A 20,493-nucleotide genomic window follows, 5' to 3' on the forward strand; every position below is an offset into this window, starting at 1 on the left:
TTTTTTGATTTACTGAAAAGCTGTTCCGGAAGCGTTGTTCTCAATATGATCAAGATCAATGCAGAATACTACTCAAAAGGAAGCAGAGTGAAAAGTAAAATGCAAGGTGTTTTCACAGTGTATTTTAGCAACTGAGCTTTTGTGCAAAATGTTAAGAATGGGTTTTAATGGCTTTTGAATGGATGTTGACATTCTGACCTATGCAAAAACAATTACATTACAGCTGTCGTATGTGTAAGTCTAAGAAACCAAGCATCAAAATATGCCTTGCTTAGTGAACTTAACCTTTAAATGAGGTGTTGTGTAATTTTGTTTGTGTAACGAGTAAAGTTTTGTTTCTGGCAGTTATTTGGCTGTTTTTTTCTTTCGTTTAGAATTTTTATTTATAAGCCAACTGCTTGAATATTAAAATGAATTAAAGTATTTGTGCTGTACTAGTGTCTAATTTAGTATTGAAGTATGTGTAGGCTCCTTTATGATCTAGTATTCTAATGTCTTCTGGCATTGGAAGATCTCCAGCTTTGATGTTCTTTGACCATTCCTGTCTCCCTTTGTGAACTAGAAATAATTTCTGTTGTGAGGTTCTAAATGTAACAAATAATAGGTGATGTTGTGGCAACTCACAGAAATCATTAACATTAATTAATTCACCTCTGCATTAAAAGAAAAAAAAGAAATTGTCTTAAAATTCCTATCTGAGCACGTATACAACTGAAGTTTTCTTTTCTCTTGCTGTGCAATGCTTGAGGTGCGGTTTCTACTCATAAAATACAAAATAATAAAATAGCCAAGATTCTGTGTCTCAGCAGTGCTTTAAAGAAGTTTTTGGCTGAATGTTTGAAACAGCAATGAACTTCTATTGAAAGCTTGGCAATGTGGTTGATTTTTGTGAGGAATGAGGAACTCATTGCAGTGAGTGTTTAGGCTTATGGGGGAAAAAAGTTCCAAGTAAATGTTTTGCTTCTTCTCCTCTTTTCCTGTCTCTTGTTCCCTGCCATGTATGCTTTGCAAGTGTCAGGGGCATCTATTGTAGAAAATTCTCTCAGCTTTTTTGTACGTGGTGCATGCTCCTGAAATCTTCCAAATGCATTGATTGGGAAATTTATTCAGAATAGGCATTGTACAAGTTATACTCAAGATTTCCTTGTGAAGGTGCCACTCTTGGAAACTGTAAAAGAAATCTCTGAATTTTAGGAATTTTGTTTTTGTGCTGAAGTGTGGTGATTTTGGGGGATAATACATGCTTACCTTCCTATTTTTTTTTCCCACAAATGAAAAAGCCAGCTTTGAGATAATCATTAGTATTAAACAGATGACCATGAAATTGAACTGTAGGAAATGAAGTATTTCTGAGCTGAATATGTTGTTTGTATAATCCCTTTCTTGGCAGATTTGAGAAGAATAAATTTGAGAAGTGGGAAAATGTAATTTAGTGCACTCAGTTGACTTTGATTATATGAGTGCATGGCATAGTAATGAGCAGACCATTCCCAATTTCTGTGTTAGTGTTCTCCTGTGCATTCCTGCTCTGTCATGAGCTCCCACCACCTGATGTGCAGAGCAGATGTCTTGCTAAAGAGCAGGTTATGGAAAGGTCAGAGGACCCAATTTGATCTGCTTAAGGGAGCCATTAGCCAAAAACTTTACTTTCTGGAAAAAAAATAATCATGATTTCCTGTAACGAGTTTTATTTCTAGTGCAACCAGTATTGGAAGCAACCATTAAGTAGTGTCATTTGTGTAGTAAGGAGTGTTTTTTGGTGGGGAAAAGAGGATGGAACAACTGATTTTCCAATAGCATTTAATTGAAAATATGAGAAAAGAGTGTGCCCAAGTGGTCAGTGGAAAAAGGGCTCAGATAAGCACGGGGGGAAAAAACTGGAAGACAATTTTGCTGTATTAAAAGTATTTGGCTTTTGGAACTTGATGTAATTTGAATGAACACGCGGCAATCGTGCGTAGAGCCTATGTATTTACACTGCTCTTAAATGAAAGAGAATAGGGGAAAGTCATGGTCAGTGTCTTCAGTAAGTACAGCTATGAGTAGCATAGCTAACATGGAATTGAAGTCTGCATTTTGTGTTCCTCTGAGCTGTCATGAAGAAATGAAAAGAGGCAAGCAAAACCCCCAATTTTTGTTTTTCCAGCTCTTGATATCTTTTGAATTGTTATGTTAATGGCTTGACAGAAATAATAGTAGTAAAGTTAAAAACAAATCCTTCAGCATTTTGAAGTCTGTTGCTTTACAAAGTGTTCAGCGAGTTTTGTCTGACTTTCTGCAGAGTAGAGAATGCCTGCACCAAGCTCGTTCGAGCAGCCCAGATGCTGCAGGCAGATCCTTATTCTGTACCAGCTCGTGACTACCTAATTGATGGATCAAGAGGCATCCTTTCTGGAACATCAGACTTGCTTTTGACATTTGATGAAGCAGAGGTAGGAATCCTAACATGAGTGACTTAAGTATCTGCACAATAGTATTTTGAATTTGCATATCTACCTAACCAAATGAGCTAGTGTAAACTGTTGAACAGCTGAATGTGTTTATTGCCTTGTCCTGATTGCCTTAGATGGACTTTCTGTCCAAAGGAGCTTAGTCTTGGTGGACTGCATTGTTAATGTCATCTTTGAATGATACGATGTTTGTGTTGCTTGGGGTTGTTCCTCAAAAAGGCCAGATTCTGTCAACTGTCTTATATCCTGCTGGCATTTTTCTTTATTTCATTCACTGTACCCATGTTTTAATTCTATATCTCACTGAAAAGCCCAGCATCGTTCATTAACATTTCTTTGTTTGACCCATTAGCTGTGGCACTTTAATGGATTTTGGAGGAGGGGGGGTTGGGGGGGGGAAGTCACAACAAGTGTGGATGTCTGATGGTCAGCCCGAGGATGTGTTCTGATCATTCTAAAAGTTATTTCACTTCGCTACTGTGCAAGCCAAAAATTGGCTCTAAGGTGCTGTTCACGGTGCCTTAATGGAAAAAAGCCAGAAACACAAGAAAACCTATTGTTCTTTAAAAAGGTAGGCATGTGTTGCTATTGATTCTTGTTAGCTAAGGGTTATGAGTCTTTCTTTACTCTTGTAACACTTTCACTGGGAATATGGAATTTTACACTTACCTAAGTAGCAAATATCATGCTGTTATGGCGAATTAAAGCTAATGCTTAGAAATGCTCATATTAATTCTAAAGTTTAGCTTTGCAGCAATCTCTTAGTCTGAGAAACTGTTATGCGTGCTGCTATTCTTAGTGATCTACCATGACATCGTCTCAGTCAACTCATGGTACTGTCAGCATGTTTCTCTGAAACAGAGAGAATACTTTGAAATGTCTCAGATTTCATATTTCAATCCTTTTTAAAAGATGCTACAAAGTGCTACAGGTCATATTTGCAAGGAAGGTAACATCTTTTAATCTCCCTTTTTCCAGTGTTTAGGAAAGAGGTTCAGTTCTGTGCAGTTACGACTTCACTGAACTCCTGTCTTTTTTAACAACTGTGTATTTAAAAAAAAAAAAAGTAATAGCCTAAAATGATCAACTTTTGACTAGTAGGGAACTTAGCATGTTTGTATCCTGCTATGCTTCAAGATACACTAACACTGGTACAAAACTGAAGTGAATTTTAAATTAATTGATGATCTGTTCTAAGGGTTGAACGCTTCATGAGGTAATTCCAAGTTAAATGTTAATTAAGTCATTTATCAATGTGAATTCTATGTGATGTCAGAAATTCTGTAGCTCGATGTAAGATGATAACGTTAACTGACTTAGGAGAGCTCTGTGTAATGAAATGTGAACTTAAAAAAAAAAAAAAAAAAATTAAGTTACTGAGGCAGAAATCCAGAGGTAACTGGTATAGTCTTCATAGACAGATTTTTCTGAAAGGATTAAGGTGTTGGATCTGTCTTTCCTACCAGAGTGCTGAATAGTGCCTTATACGTATGTGAAGCTGCGTAGTGAGTAACAACTCCTGTGAGCATGTGGAGTGTGCTTTCTTTGTAGTTTTGCTTTCTCTTTTAAATGATTTTTAAATTTTTAATAGATGAAATGGCAAAAGAAAATATAGAGCATGCCAGCATATGTACATGCACTTCCTTACAATTTCTCAATGCTATCCTTCAGTTCTTATGTAAAGTGAAAATATTAAAAGGAGGCTTTTCCATTTCTGATTGAAGCAGTGCTGATTAAATACGTTTTTTTGTAAATAAAACACTCTGCAGATACAAAATTGTGAGTAACTTCAGCAGTATTTCAGACACTTCAGATTGCCTGTAGATTATATTAGCATTAGTATATTCTGTTCTAATTATAAGCTTGTATTTCTAAGTCAAGTGTAACATTGCTTCGTCAAATAAATGGTGGAATGTTTCTTTTCTAGGTCCGTAAAATCATCCGTGTCTGCAAAGGAATATTGGAATATCTGACTGTGGCAGAAGTAGTAGAGACTATGGAGGATTTGGTGACATACACAAAGAATCTAGGGCCAGGTTTGATATGCTGCATTCTATTATAAACATTCTAAGTGCAGTCTTTTCTTCTACTTCCTTTTTTTTTTTTTTTTCCCTGCTCCACACCTTACTCACCTAACCAAGTTCTGAGTGTTCAGAATATGATAAAGCAGTTGGTTTGAAAGTGTCTGTTGGAAAGAGTTTTGTACTACAGCATGACTGACTACTATTTTGTCACTGACATTCCTAATGAGTACAGGATAATCAAGATGCTGGTAAATGACATGTACAGGCAATGTGTATTTTTTCTGTATTTTTTGTACACTGCTAGGTGAATTGATATGTATGCATTAGTAGGAATAAAACAAAAAATTGAGAAGGCTACAGCTGCCAAGGTTAAGATGCCAATATGTGTGTACTGCCTGAGTTGGTTAGGTCTAGTAGGAATTTCTAGAGTAGTAGAATCTGCATGTTATATATTAACATCTTCATGAGGTTGCTGATATAGCTGTCTTACTGCTTAATGCAAAAGCCCAGCTGTTATCCGAACTCTTCTCTTTCATTATTTGATGTTCCTTGGCTGCTTGTTACTTCACTGTGCTAGCTTCCACTCTTTCAGTGGTGAAAATAAACAATGAGGAATTGAGGCACTGAGTTGTTATAGAGGAAACCTACGATCAATCTCTGTCATCCAGTGTTTCAAATGCTTTGGTTTCAGCTAGCATAAGGTTGTTTAACAAAAACATTCTGCATAAAGTAGGTACTGTGTTGGAAAGGTAGGAATGTGTTGCAGTGAAGTTACACTGAACTAAAGAATGCTTATCAAGACTTTATTTGTAGATATATATATGAGAATCCATATGTAATGTAAGGAAACCTAGCTCATAAATGAAATGGGATAGTAACAGACTAGCAACTCTCACATCACTGAGTGTTTGTTGTCCATGATGTGCTTAAAGATTGCACTATTTTTATTTAACATGTGTACTCTACACCATTTTTAGGTTGCATATGAAGATATAGCATTCATGAAATTTCTTTTATGTTCCATGAGACATTACCTTTAGCTAAACTGACTTTTGCCTCATTTTGAATAGGAAAGGATCAAACAGAAAGAACAGTCTTCTGTTTTTACTCTCTGTTTTTACTGTTCAATTTTGGTTTCTCTGTGGTCATTATGTTCCATGTCTTTAAAATGTTCCTTAAGCTTTTTATTTTTCTCTACTTGGCTCAGTCACTTAGGACTTCTCACTGAACTTTTTTGACATAACTTCCTGTTTTGGGTGTATGATGGAGATATTAGGACTTAGACAGCAGTGTGATTTCTTAGAAGTGATCTTCTCTATCCCTGCTTTGGATAAACAGTTCATCTCTTCTTTCTGGCATGCTATACAAACAGTTCAGGAAAAGACCCTGAACTACACATTACTTAACACAGTCCATGCCCGCAAAACTTTTTTTTGCTAGTAGTCCTTGTTCCTTTCAGTTCTATCACATCTGATCTTACGGTCAATGTGAGAACTGTATAAACAACAAGATTATAGAATCATAGAATGATACGGATTGGAAGGGATGAGTCCAGCCTCTCCCACCTCAGCCAGAGACCCGATCAAAAAAGTGCTCAGAGGTTTTGGACTGGAAGAAGAGTGGAGGATATGACAACTTTGAGATGTCTTATATCCTTTGTACACAAAGGTGGTTCCATGCAGCTTATCTGCTCTGCTGTCAGTGTGGAGGCTCGATTACTTTTTAGCACTGGCATTAGGACTCTTTTAAACTTTTGTTAAATGAGGATGTTTTTAATCCCAATAAGCAGAAAATTATTTAGGTGCTGCTGATTTTGTGTCTTTTGATGAGTAAAAGGTGGGAGTGTGACAGCACCAATTTAAATCAGCTTTCATTTTTGTGGAACTCTGCCTGAAATTTCCACTTGTGCCATGTGGTAAATTTGGCCACTTTTAGCTCTTGAAAGTAGATTTGCTGTAGAATAAATTTAAATCCTTCCAAACTTGAAGAACACAGAAATATTTCCAGCAGAGCTGAAGTACAAATAGATATAATTCTTGAGCTTAGGTAGAACCCAGGACCAAGTCTTTGAATGTAAAACAAGCAAACAAACAAGTAAAAAACTGTTTGCTTTTTTTGTCATTAACTCTTAATGCTTTGACTGAGTTCTAGCAAAGAGAAAAAAACCCTGCAAATTTGCTTCCAGGGGCCATGAGATGACTTAATGTCTTAAATTAGTTATTTTGGTTATTTTCCTATTTTGTTGCTGGTATTTTAAATCAAGAGTTTTGAGTCTTCCATTTTTCGTTGCACAGTGGCTAGATTTTGAATCATAGACTTCACTGAAACATCCGGAATACAATTCAAATAATAGATCCTAATATTAAAATATGCTTGAAATGAAATTGCCAATACTCGTTATACTTTGTTCAAGTTTAGAAAGCTCAGTTGTTGCAAATTAAACCTCATATTGCATTTCTGCACTTCTGATTATGTTTAATTTCTTTAATCTTAAGGAATGACAAAGATGGCAAAAATGATCGATGAGAGACAACAGGAATTAACTCATCAGGAACATAGGGTTATGCTGGTGAACTCCATGAATACTGTGAAGGAGCTATTGCCTGTTCTTATTTCAGGTATTCTTTTACTTAAATAACGTAACTCTGAGTTGGTGTCTATTTTGAACTGGAATTCAGTTGTCTTGTGTGCATGGAAAAATACCAGCCTTGACACTGCTTTTGTACTGGTGGCAAATAACCTTACAATATATTTGATTTGATTTTTTTTTTTTTTAATTTGGATCTCAGCTTGCTTGCTTGATAAAGCACTTCAGCAACTGTTATGTAGTACGTATGCCTAACTGGCTCTGTGTAAATATTCCTAACTGCTCTTACAAGATGATAAGAGGCATGGTCTAATGGAGAAGCTGAGTTGTAACAGGGGACAGATGTAATGTTTTGGAGCCTTCCCTGTGGACTGTTGTAGCATTCCTGATTCTGGTGTACCATGTTCTTTTACAAGGACATAACATCCTGCTGGCATCACCATTTCCTTTTATGTGAAGGCACTGGCAGTATCTCACTGTGCTGACCCATGTATAGGCAGGCAGAAGAGATATTTGCTTGTTAGGGCAGACTGTGAGAGAGTAGTGAAATGTATGGAGATAATCATCCCTTCTTGCTATGACTTTTTTTTTTTTTTCTTTGATTTATAACTCTAACCATAGAAATTGGGTGAACACAGTTTCCTCTGGATGAGGAGACCTGTGTAGGCTGTTGCCAGGATATCAAAGGATGTGAACTTGGCTTCATTTTCCTGACTGTATTACAGAGCAGAAATGCATCATAAACCAGTTACCACAGATGTATTGCGTTGCCTCCCCCTCACCTCTTCTGCAGAGTTGTTCAGTGTAATGGTTGTGTTGTGAGTATGGATAAGCTTGATTTGTCTCCATTCGGAAGTACTGTTAATGCTTCAGATGCTGTATGTTTGCTATCATAAAGGTGGTGATTAGTGGTATGAATGGAGTACATTTGATACTTACCTGCGTATGGAGCTGTAGATAAATACAGAGAAGGAGTTGTGATATGTTAACAGGCTAATGGCAAATTAATGAAATGAAATTCTGGTAGTAGCTTGTGGATCCTACTGCACTGAACAAACACTAGCAGCTGCAGCAACAAGGAGATAATGACATTGTGTGCAGGATGTGCTGTAACCTGGCATGAAATAATGCATACCACAGCCTGTATTTTTTTGTCTGACAATGTTGTTAATTGCAGATTATGAATATAGTTTGTGCAACAGAAGTACTGCCATGCCAGTCTAATTAACTGGTTTCAGTTCTGAAATCCACATGGTAATGTTAAAAATATTTTTGTAGATGTAGACAGTGCAGCTGACTATAACTACGATCTCCTTTCAGATAATCTTGCATTGAAACAGAGATTGTATATTGTATTTTGCAGTGAGTATTCTCAATATCTTCAATATTAATTTTATTCTATGTATAGCTTTTCCTGATTTATGGTATTTTTACAGCTATGAAGATCTTTGTAACCACAAAAAACACTAAAAGCCAGGGAATAGAAGAGGCCTTGAAAAACCGCAATTTCACAGTAGAGAAAATGAGTGCTGAGATAAATGAAATAATTCGTGTGTTACAACTCACTTCCTGGGATGAAGATGCCTGGGCCAGCAAGGTATGTTTCACGTCTACATTTAGATATGGAAGGGCAACTCTTGTGTTGTAGACTTAAACACTTGTGATCTCAGACTGTTAAAATATGTATTTGTCCATCAGTTTTGCAACACTGTTATCACATTATATAATTTTGTCAGTGATGAACAACGTCTTTGGAGATGGTTGTCTTGATTTCAAAACTAGCTTTTTTTTCTTTACAAGCTGGTCTAAAGAAGTGTAAAACTTGAAGGTGGCCCAATGGTTATTGGAGCTGAATGGTCACAGAAGTCTTGGTTATATTCACATTTGAGTCCTGCTGTGGTTAAGTAACCATGGAATCTAGTGCATTTCTCTTAAAGGTTTTTTTTTTTTTTTTTTTTTTTTTTTTTTTTGCTATGTAGAGCAAATGTAAATTGTCATATTTCACAGGTGTAAAGTAGGTATAAAAGAAACTGTTCTGCGCCTTAAGATGGTCCTGTTGCTTGGTATCCGCAAGTAGGATTACCTGTGATTTTTTTTCCTTCTACTTCCTACTCAAAAAATAGACTACTGTTGTATTCCTTGTGAAGAGGGCCTGGAGTTAAGGGGCTTCAGTTAATTTTCGGGGTGCTTTCTTGAACACCAACACCCTCCAGCTGCTGTCCATTTTTAGCCTGGATATGGAATTAAAATTGAAGTGCTTGCTTAGCACAAAAAAATGGACTAATCCAAAGAGCCTTGCTGTGAAGCAGGCAAGTGGGCAGTATTGGGTCCTTTTCACTCAGCATTAAGCTGTGTAATTAACTGCAATTGCTTAGCCTGGAGTTCTCAGGCAGATACTGAAGATACTGCAACGTACAACAGATCCTAAAGCTGTTTGATGGGTAGAATCATATGAAGTGTTACTGTGGGCTTACTGAAGAATGCAACTGCGCAATTCAGATACCTACTCTTTTTTTTTTTTTTTTAAAGTAACTTGAAATAAATGGCCAAAGTGATTTTTTTTTTTTTAAGGGCTTATAATATAAGCAACAAGTAATGGTAAAATTTGAAGAAGGTATTGGAATCTGAAACCAGACTTATTAACAAATAAAATCTCAAGCAGAAAATCTAACCAGTGTAATCTAGGCATTAAAATCACTTAGGGCATATTGTTTGGCACTTGACCCTCAGTTTACCTTTTGAGTTATTTTGTCACTGTCACTTCTTTATTATGACTACTTTATGCATCTTTGTTTTTGTTCTTCTGTTTCTTACCCTTTTCTCACCTTTAGAAGGTAAGCTTTCTTACACACCCTACACCTCTACCTTTTACTAAAACAAAACAAGCATGTATGTGGGATTTTGTGCTGTGTGCAGACTGTGTGCTGTGCAACTTCTTATTTGTGTGCCAGCTGTAACACCATACTTACATGTTTACACGTTGAGGTTTTAAATGACTTTTAATAGGCAAATGTGTAGAATTGGCTGTCACTAAGAAAATGGCAATGGCAAGCTGAACTGCACTGAAACGATCTTTCTGAATCTGATCAGAGCTACCCCAAGATTCTAGAGCACATTGTTGTTGAATGCTTTTGTGTTAGTTTATGTTACTAGTGTTGTTGCAAATAAAGGGTCCAGTCATGCAGGAAAAAGCTTACTGCGTGCCCAGAAAGCTTTATTAAACTGGGGATTGTCCATTCCTTAGTGTTTTGGCAGTAGCCTTCCTACAGTTCTGATGGTTTACATTCTTCAGGTCCAGGCTTTAAACTTCAGATTTTTTTAATGTACATATTTAAATTCAGGTTTATTTTTAAATTTAAGTGCTCTTGTATTTTAGGAAGTGCAAATGCAGTTCTATTTTAGTTAAATTTGGAAGCTTTCCTGGTTTTGAAAAACAGAAAAATGACTTGCAGAAAGTTGGCAAGCCGGTCTTATTCTTACTTATGTTATTGCAAGGTACATTAAATAAAGGATTTCATTAAGAGAAAGGTTGGTGTTCTGGCAGTATCTCCACATGGAAAATATTGATCAGTATTTGTTATGTATGTGAATGTAGTGCAGTGAAGTGTAATTGAAGTTTCATTTCATGCTCTGAGCAGAGGATTTTTAAAATTTGTTTCTGCTTTTGAATGAAGACGTTCACAATTTGGAGCTCTATCACTGGGCAGTAACAAAACAGTTTTGACTGAAAAGCAGTGAGATGGAGAACTGGTTCTCTGCTGGCCCCATGTTATTGGCCTTTTCCTTGTATTTGTGTGTGAGTGTATATATGTGTTTATTTGTTGAGAGGGAGAACGAAATCTCTTAATTTCTACTCAAGATGACTGTTGCATGTGTTTCGTGCCTGATGATTAAGGGAAAGATCTTCTTCCCATCCACTTCTGAGGCAAAATTCAAGACACAGCCTTGACAATTTTCTGTGTACTACATCCTGATGTTGATGTTAGTTCATTTGTTTGTTATTCTGTCTTGAATTGTTTATATGCAAGTGTATCACAAAATCATCATAGATATGGAAGGGACAAATGTATAGAGCTAGAACTGAGGCTTTACCATAATCTACTATGGTTTTGCTACAGACTCTGAAGAGCATAGTGCTGTTACTTCACTGCAACAGTCTCACACCAAAAAATGCATATTCTTTAAATAACATGCTGATTTAGAAGTCAAATACTGAGCAAATGAGGATCTCTGACAAAAATCTTAAAACAAAAAGCCAAGTGCATTGATGTGTTCCATTCGCAGTTCTGTTCAGTTTTTTCTCATTGTTTTACAGTGGTTCAGTTCTTTTACACTTCTCATTTTTTAAAGAATCGTGAAGTAATATACAGTTTATGTGCCTTCTATTTCCATAAGGAGTTAAAAGTTTGGAAGCTGAGAAGTCTAGTATTGTGTAGGGTCGAACCCTGGATGGTGACTAAGCCATCTATTCTGCCAGAAGGCCGCCTTTGCCTTTTTTCTTCAACATTCCCTTCTTTGGTAATGAAATGCAGTTATCACTAGGCTAGACCACTTAATTGTGTCAGAGGTTGTATTTTATATTCAACAAGGGGAGTGTAGGATTTATTATGCTCAGTTTAAAAGGCAGTGTCAATACCACCTGCTCCATGAATAATCTCAAAATTCTTGATAGTAGCAGAAGTCTTGTGCAAACGTATTGTGAATAAGTGCTCTTTTGGGAGTGGAATTTTAAAATGCCAGCTTGTTCTTTCCTCTTCAGACAGTGTTACCCTAGTTGTTTGACTTCACTGACTTAAGTTGTTTAGCTCTTTTGAATAGATAATAATGCTGTTGGGAAACTCCTTTCCCCAACGGGTTGGGGGGGGGCAGTAGGGAAGGGAAGAAAACAATTTATTTATTTATTTATTTATTTTGTGACAAATAATTGTCATGAAATGTTTTGCAGGCTATCTGGAGGAATTTTTCTTTCCTTATTTGTACAGATGTTCTGCTGGCAAATCCTAAAACAGTAGAATTTCCAATGTATTGAACTGTTTGGGCATTCTAACAGTTCAAAGAGACAGGAATTTTACTCACTTTCAGGCAGTAAGGCCTGGAGCAAGCATGTCTCCTTTGTGCTGTTTTTTCATTTTCTTGCTCGTTAACCTGGGTCAGGGGATAAGGCCAGACATCCCAGGATTGCTACACCTTTCTTGCCATACCATACACAACTGTGGCAGAAATAAAAGTGAAATTATTACATGTGTGGTACTAAAAAGCCTGGTTAAGAATAGGTTCTAATTTCTCATTTAAAAATTACTCATCTCCTTGCAATGGAAATTCCTTGTCAGGCTAAAGCTGAGAGGGCTTCCCTTCCTTGGCAGCTTTAGCTGCGAAGATGGAAAATCTGTGCTTTACAAGCAACCTGCCTGGAACACTTTGCAACTGTTGCACTGAGACTTAACCAGGTCTTTGTTTCAAATAGGAAAGGGACACGATATTGTTGCACACGCAGACTTCAGCAAAGATTTGCACAGGATAGCAATATTTGTATTGCAGAACAATTAAACTCTGTGGCCTTGGTATGATGAATGCTGGTATTGCTTGGGTGATGGTGAACGCAGAAGCTGAAATGCCCTTAATTTAATCACTTGATAAGAAATTCAGATTCAGAGCCTTCTTTATCATTTTACTGTAGCTGCACTTCTGCAGGCAGCTGAGATGACATAAAAGCCTGCTTTAGTAAAAAGAGGAGAATGGATCTTTGCCCCCTCTCATCCATCCAACGCTTTTCTCAGCCATCCCACACCTATTATCTCATGAGCACACTAAGCAACATCTGTCACCTTATTAAAAATTCAGTTAATCCTTTTGTTTCAAATTATTTATGGGTGGACAGGCCTCCAGTAGGCTATTCATTCCAAGCTGAAGTTACTCCAGCCCATACATAAAACAAGAGAAAACTCTAATGCCTCCCATCACAGCTGGTGAGGTTTTTTCCACATACATTTCAGTGTTTAATTTATTATATACTTATTTGCTTAACTCTTGTCATATATTAAATGCACAATTCTCACGCTGTAGAGAAGATGACTTGGAGGTTATTGTGCCCCCTCCCAACCCTAGCTGAATGTCTTATCCTTTAGGTTTTAAGGGTTTAAGAACCAGTCTTCCAGGTGCAAAAAATTCTGCTTTTGTTGGGCTCTTTTGAGCAGTGATTCAAGAGCCTTTAAAATCATCCAGCAGTATCATGTGAGCTGTTAGAAAGTTGCTTGCTGAGTTGCATTACGTGAATTGCTGAAAGATTGACATATCTGAATAAAACAGGCTTTAAGGCCATAGTAAAGTAGGACTAAGAATGCAGAACGAACTGCTCCACCAAACTGTGGTGTTTTTTTTTAGCATTGTCAGGGTATCGCATGTTATACCAGATGACTGCTCCTCGACTGTGGGAGCTGGCTGCTCTCTGTAGAGCTGGACATGGGTAGCAGCACAGGGACAGGCTTCTTTTCATCATCTGTATACTAATCATGGGATGTTATATTCGTTGGAAATTTTTTCCATTACATGTGTGGTAAAAAGCTGTTTTGGCTTTCTCCCAACTTGTTACTTAAGGTACTTGTTACTCTGGTAATATATGTATGTAGTGTTGAATAGAACAGAATAGTTCCTTATGAAGGGACCTGCTCTGTTGATTGTCTTTCCATTTGTATAGGGCAGAAAACTTGTGGTCTCTAGGGAGGAAGGAGACATGGACAATTAACAGAGCATGCAGAGAGATGAGGAGCAGGTAGTTTTACCTTTTCGAGCTGAAGACGTGCTGAATGCAGCATAGCAGTCAAAGGAACAGCTTCTGTAATGCTCCTGGGAGAGTTCTGAGTTTAAAACAGCCATGGGTAAATAAGTGTGTTTTAAGTCTCTGTAGAGAGGAAACTCCCTATTTGAGAATTGTAGGAATTAACTAATGGTTGAACTTCATGTGGGCAGCAGTTATTTGACTGAAAGCAACAGAGCAGGTGAAAAATGCAGATGTGCAGTCTTGTGCACAGAAGTTGCAAAACTCACTGGCTGATTTCCATTTTTAAAACGTTGACTCTAATCTTCATGCTATGATATACACTAAGGAGAAAAATGGTACTAACTCTGAGATACGTGCTTGTTAGAGCTCTGACTTGAGAAAGTAAAACACTAGTAAATAAAGAGACAGAAACATCACTGAATCTGCATGCGTATTTCCTGCATTTTGAGTGAAATGAAAATGTCTGTCTGATTTGGAAAGAAGTGACTACGATCTGCTAGTTCGGAAATGGGTTTTGAGCTGCTTACTTGGATGTGTTTCTGTAAGTAGGCTGTGCTTTATACAACTTCTGTCTGCTTTTGTTAAGTTGGCTATTTGTGCTTCGAGCTTTTGAAAATCATTATGGTGGTTTCTCTTTTGCAAAGGACACTGAAGCCATGAAAAGAGCTTTAGCCCTAATAGATTCAAAGATGAACCAAGCAAAAGGTTGGCTGAGAGATCCAAACGCACCTCCAGGTAATAATAAAAATAACAAACAAAAAACCCCACAGTGTTTTGATTCCTCTTCTTCTTTTTTTAAGCTGCGAGTAATTCACTTGTGTGAGGCAAAATTTCCTTTGGATATCAATAACTTACAGGTAGTGAATCATTTTGAAGCAGCCCATAGGTAGTCTTTTCATTATACCCTGGAAAGCAAACAAATTGTGTTTAATGATCTGGCAATCTTTCTCTTGTTTTAAATTGTCTACATATGTTCTGTATAATGTATGTATTTTTCTTTGCGTTCCACTCATGAAATAGAAACCAAATAAATTGCATTGAACAGTACTGAACTGTTGCTAATGTTTAGAACTCCTCCTTCTGTATTTTCATGTTTGTATAACTTCAGGTTTTTCTACTAATAATTTAGGTATTATTCTTTCAGTCCTGACAGAAAATGCTTAGCAGAAAAAGTGCAAAATAAGTACTGTAAAAAGAGTTACCTTGGTTTATATGAAATGCTTTGTGTTAGTGTGCATCTTTAAAGTGAGTAAAAGCAGGTGGAGGCCTGTTCCATTTGGACTTTAAAGATCATATCTGAAAAACTTCCTCTGAAACTGAAGCCAAAGTAATACAGATTTGAACGTGAATTATTGTTACCAGTGGAGCTGCTGCTTACACTTTTGATCTCATTCCCTTGCCATACCCGGTGCTGGCAACATGGCTAGTTTCAGAGCCTTCTGTTGTTCATGATGACAGTTAAAGCAGTAAAACATTAAGTATTCAGTTGGTAGAGACAAATGCAAAAATAATTCTAAAACTTCAAGTCGGTTTTTACTCAATATGTTACTCCAAACTAACTGCATAATGTTTTTGTCACCTGAGTGTTCTTATGGCAGGACTTCTGAGCCAATTCCACTACAGTAACTTAATTGAGGAAATGGAGGTGCCAATACTCATAACACAAGAGGGTGGAGTTGGAGGTGGATTGAGGAAAGGGATAAATCTTTCCTTATTGCTCTTTCTGTTCTCAGCCTGAATACATCACAAGTTTTGGGAATTTCTACTTACAGAAGTTAAGCTATGAGCACAGAATTTTTAAATTACTTGAAATAAAGTGCACCATTTACCATCTATTATTACTATGCTGTACTGTTTCAGAAATATGATCTCATAAAAATCACATTTGATGTATATTGTAGATTTTAATAAATGCATTCTGATGACTGAGCCTGATGAAACTGGTGTGGTGGGACATTCAGCATTTTATTAAACCAGCAGTTTATTAAAAGATATCAAAGCGTGTATGATTTGATATTTTACTACCTGACTGTACCTTTTAGGGGATGCTGGTGAGCAAGCAATAAGACAGATCCTTGATGAAGCTGGAAAAGCAGGAGAATTGTGTGCAGGCAAAGAACGCAGGGAGATCCTGGGAACGTGCAAAACTTTGGGCCAAATGACTGATCAACTTGCTGATCTCCGAGCTAGGTAAATCTATTACTTCTAATGGACAGTATTCCACTGCTGTTAAAACAGCTATTCTGAACTCACAAATGCATGGTTTTACTTGTATCATTTCTTAACGTGTAGAAAAGGGAGGCTTTTAGTGTTAAACATTTTTTTAATCTGCTCTTGAGTGTAGTAAATATTCCAAATTGGATTGTTGTATCAGTTCATTTTTTTGTTGTGGTACTCACTGTCCCCTGCCCATAGAAAGAAAGAAAAAAGAAAAAGTAAAAAAGAGCCTGTGCAGGAAACCTAGAAAGCTATTATTATGATCCACTAGGGAGACAGATAATGGTTTCATGGTGTAATGTTTACTCCTGAATTACTTTTTAAAGGTACAAATAACTAAATACTGTAACTCTTGCAGTAGTTGCTGGGAATGCTTTTAACTACTTTTTGATGCTTCTTTGTTAGAGAAAGGCTTTGCTCAATTCTGAGTTGTATTTGTGATGCTCTTTGGCAGAGGACAAGGTGCTACACCAATGGCGATGCAGAAGGCACAGCAGGTGTCACAAGGCCTGGATTTGCTCACTGCAAAAGTGGAGAATGCAGCCCGGAAGTTGGAGGCCATGACAAACTCTAAGCAGGCTATTGCAAAGAAGATCGATGCTGCTCAGGTACTGCTAACCATTAAGTAAATGCTTCAGAAAATTGTTACATGTCACAATAAGCTTTTGAGCTTAGTAGATGTACCCAAACACAACACAGTTCCTCTTCAGGAACAATATATAGAGAATACTTGTCTTCAGTCAGGAAAATGTTAAATTCATGAATGTAGAGGATGCCATGAGTTTGGTTAGAGCTTTGTTTTTTTCATGGATTGTTTAGCATTGCTAAAACCTTGAGTGTTAGGAATTTACAGTGAGGAAATGTCTTAACTTAGGACAGAAAGTCATCTTATAAAAGGAAAGAATAGTTTCAGACTGCACAGGTAAGTGGGAGTTTTGGGAGTGGAATTCAGGGCATAGAACCTACAAACAGAAGCCAATGAAACTATTGTTTCCATTGCTATTTCATTTCTGTAACGCTTAATCGTCAGCGTGGTCACTGTGTGGTGATGATGATTATAAAATAACAAATCTTCAAAAACCGTATAAATATGTGTATGTAGTTAGCCCACATATGTTAGTGTGTGTGTATATGTCGTATCAGATGAAAAGCCTGATAATGTAACTTTAGTGAGGGCTCTGCAAGGAAACCTGTTACATTGTGTGCAAACAGCATCTGTTATTTTTCATCGGAACCCTCTGAGATCACGAGTCATTAAAGCAGCTAGTTAAACTTCCCTTCTGGAAATATTGTTGGCAAATGTTGAGGGGACAAGGAATGGACAGTCTTTGGGTAGGTTTCATTTAATTTGTCATGGTGTTCAAAACAGAACGTTTACCTGACAATAGCAAATCAAGGTATGTAATCTCTAGCAATTGCTTTTAGGAAAAACTGTCTGTTAAATCAAGCTCTGCCAGCTGTAGCGGTTTTTCTTTTTGTTTATTAAAACATGTTTAAAAAAAAGATAGTTTGTCTTCACTCATCTACAACTTCTTTCTATTAAGAACTGGCTTGCAGATCCCAATGGCGGAAGTGAAGGAGAAGAACACATTCGAGGAATTATGTCTGAAGCAAGGAAAGTTGCAGAGCTGTGTGAGGAGCCTAAAGAAAGAGATGATATCCTTCGCTCCTTGGGGGAAATATCTGCTCTGACAGCTAAGCTGTCAGATCTGCGACGGCAGTATGTATTTATTGTCTCACCATATATGTTATTTAAATTACTTTAATTTGCAGTTCAAAGTCGTAAAATAATTAATCAGAATATTAATGATTAATTTTGGAATGTATTTTCCTCCAAGAACTGTGAATAGACATGTTATGCTTCTCAGCTTACTTAGTAAAAATGGAATGTGAATAACTGTTCAGTTCTTGGGGGGGGGGGGAAGTTTTTTAACATGCCTTTAAAAATTTCGTCTGCAAAATATATTATCATTTTTAATGCTTTGGTTTAATTTCTATCCTAAAGCCTGATTTGCAAGATCTTCCTCCTAACTGGAGTTGTATATCTATAAAAGATATTTTTTTCACTGCCTATGAAATATTTTGCAGGCAATTGCCTTGGCGATATCAAAGCAATTAAGAAGAATGAGATAATGTGAAATTTCAGCTTGTTTATGCAGGCGATTATCACTGTTTTTTGCTCAGCACATTACTGTCTGGTAGGGTGGATTATCACATATTTTGATCTTGAAGCAAGTGTTGTGGAAGCTGTAACTGTATAAATGTGAGAAAACTGTGCTACGTAGTATTCAGGGCTCAGCTGCACCTAGTATTTCAATATCAGTTTTGCACAGGGTTTGCTTGAGAATTGAAGTGAGAGATGATCGTAGTAAAAATTGTGATCTTTAAGTTATGGCCAGTATGGAGATGATACTTTTTTTTCAGAAGTTACTCTTCAGATTTTTCTTGACGTTTGCTGCTGTAGGTGTCCTAATGCATTATCCCTTTTCTAGTTTATGAATAGCCTCGTGTCTGTTGCTGCTTAATTTTGTACTTGCAATCTGCATAGCATTATTGCAGGTGATCATGGTTACGGGAAATCAAAGTCATGAATGATATCATACCTTCCTCTGCTTCAGTGCTGCACTGAACAAAAGTAATATCCAGGTGCTACAGCAGCAGAACGGAATGGGGATTTATGGATGGCAGGCATTATTTCTTCTGAGATTCAAGTCTCAAGTTTGACCTTATTGAAAAGATAAAGTACATTCTTTGTCATCTTTTTCCTGCCAAATTTAATTTGGGATTAGTTGTGAACGACCTTTAAGTGACTTTTTTCTTTAAATCCTCAGTGGGAAAGGCGACTCTCCCGAGGCTCGTGCGTTGGCCAAGCAAATAGCTACATCACTTCAGAATTTACAATCCAAAACGAACAGAGCTGTAGCAAATACTAGGCCGGTTAAAGCAGCTGTCCATTTGGAGGGCAAGATTGAGCAGGCTCAAAGGTGGATAGATAATCCTACAGTTGACGATCGAGGAGTAGGTAAGTTTTTCAGCATGCTCTTCTCCTCTATCACATTTTTCTGGTGTAACTTAATTTTTAAGAAAAAAAAAAACAACAACTAGTGCTTCTGAGATGGAGAGGGTGAGTAGAATCTCTTCATTGATAACACAGTTCATGGCTGGTGGTTTGTAGCCAAGTTTTTACTGTTGAACTATCAAGCTGGCTGGTAATTTTCTTTGTGGAAGGGAATTTGACAAAGATGGGGGAATGCGTATTACAGAACAGACAGACTTTTGGCTGCTCTTTGCTCTTAATGTCATTCATATATAGATAAGGAATCAAATCCTTCACAGTCCTGATCTAAAAATGCTACTACTTGTATGATTTCTGGATTATCTGAGGAGAATGCTACTTAATGAGAAAAGTGATCTGAGAATCCTAGGTCACTATCAGCAAGCATATAATTATCATTCAGGAATGATGGCACTGGAAGCTTATTGTAAAACATCTCAAAGTTCTTGTTTTGCTTCTTCTGATGCTACTGTGGATGAACCTTCAAGACTGGATTCAGTAGTTCTTCCCATAGTAATTAGGCCCAAGTAGCACAGCTGATGCAAGTCAAAACATGCCTTATAAGAAGCAGTGATAAATGTAGACATATAATGACTTTCTAATACCTTTCCTTATATCTGTGAAGGTAATTTCTATTGTGTGAATAATGAATGACAGATCATGGAATTAGTGATAGTGACCCTGATAGCTTGGACACTCGTGAATCTAAGCTTTATTTGCAGAACACAAAACTCCGCTATTGTCTGGATATAGAATAGTGGAGTTGTGTACTCATACTTCCTGATGAGCCCAAAGCATGCTGAATAAGATGACCAAGAAGGCAGTAGATAATTCTTACGAAGCGTTTTGACATTAACTGAAAATCTTCTCAATTGTGTTGTTTCTCTTGAACATAATAAAATTTGAGGTGCTTGACTTGAAGAAGCACAAAACCTGAACTTATTCTTTTAAGTTCAAGAGAGTAAAAGGGAACTGAAATCACCCCCAGAGCCTGTAAATACCTCGTTAATCATGAAGCTTGTATACGTACTGGAAGTTTGTGGCAGGAGCCAAAGTTTCTCAGTGCTGGACATGTACTACAGGATTGAATCAATTGTAATGCATAATGACAAAAATCTATGAAGGGTGTATGGGAACTGCTGAATCATGGCCTGAACCTCTGATTACTTGAGGTGAGCAATGAGTCAGCCTGGGAGCGCAGGTGAAGGCAGTTCACCTGTGCTGCCAGAAGGGGTGGAGCTGTCTCCACCTCTCCTAGACCTATTTAAGAGCTTGTAAGTGAGGTTGCATGGAGGTTATTGGATGGAACTTTAAGGTCTCTTCCAACCCAAGCCATTCTCTGATACGCGCTCTGGACAGCATTTCTGACCTGATTTTTTCAG

General features: G+C 37.2%; 1 protein-coding gene across 5 annotated transcripts in view; it reads left to right on the forward strand.

The window, feature by feature from the left end:
* The window catches only part of VCL (vinculin), a 58,893-nt gene that overhangs the window by 22,893 nt on the left and 15,507 nt on the right, over positions 1–20,493 (forward strand). For 3 of the 5 annotated variants that reach the window (XM_052678224.1, XM_052678220.1, XM_052678222.1), the window contains exons 3-11: positions 2,282–2,432; positions 4,378–4,486; positions 6,970–7,092; positions 8,498–8,658; positions 14,481–14,574; positions 15,882–16,029; positions 16,511–16,664; positions 17,601–17,776; positions 18,888–19,078. In XM_052678224.1, coding sequence (XP_052534184.1) covers positions 2,282–2,432; positions 4,378–4,486; positions 6,970–7,092; positions 8,498–8,658; positions 14,481–14,574; positions 15,882–16,029; positions 16,511–16,664; positions 17,601–17,776; positions 18,888–19,078 — 1,307 coding nt within the window. The remainder of the gene's footprint in view (positions 1–2,281; positions 2,433–4,377; positions 4,487–6,969; positions 7,093–8,497; positions 8,659–14,480; positions 14,575–15,881; positions 16,030–16,510; positions 16,665–17,600; positions 17,777–18,887; positions 19,079–20,493) is intronic. The other 2 variants (XM_052678221.1, XM_052678223.1) reach the window with 1 other exon arrangement.

Source organism: Tympanuchus pallidicinctus, unplaced genomic scaffold (genome assembly GCF_026119805.1).
Source record: "Tympanuchus pallidicinctus isolate F22 unplaced genomic scaffold, pur_lepc_1.0 scaffold16, whole genome shotgun sequence".
In the NCBI taxonomy this organism is placed as follows: domain Eukaryota; kingdom Metazoa; phylum Chordata; class Aves; order Galliformes; family Phasianidae; genus Tympanuchus; species Tympanuchus pallidicinctus.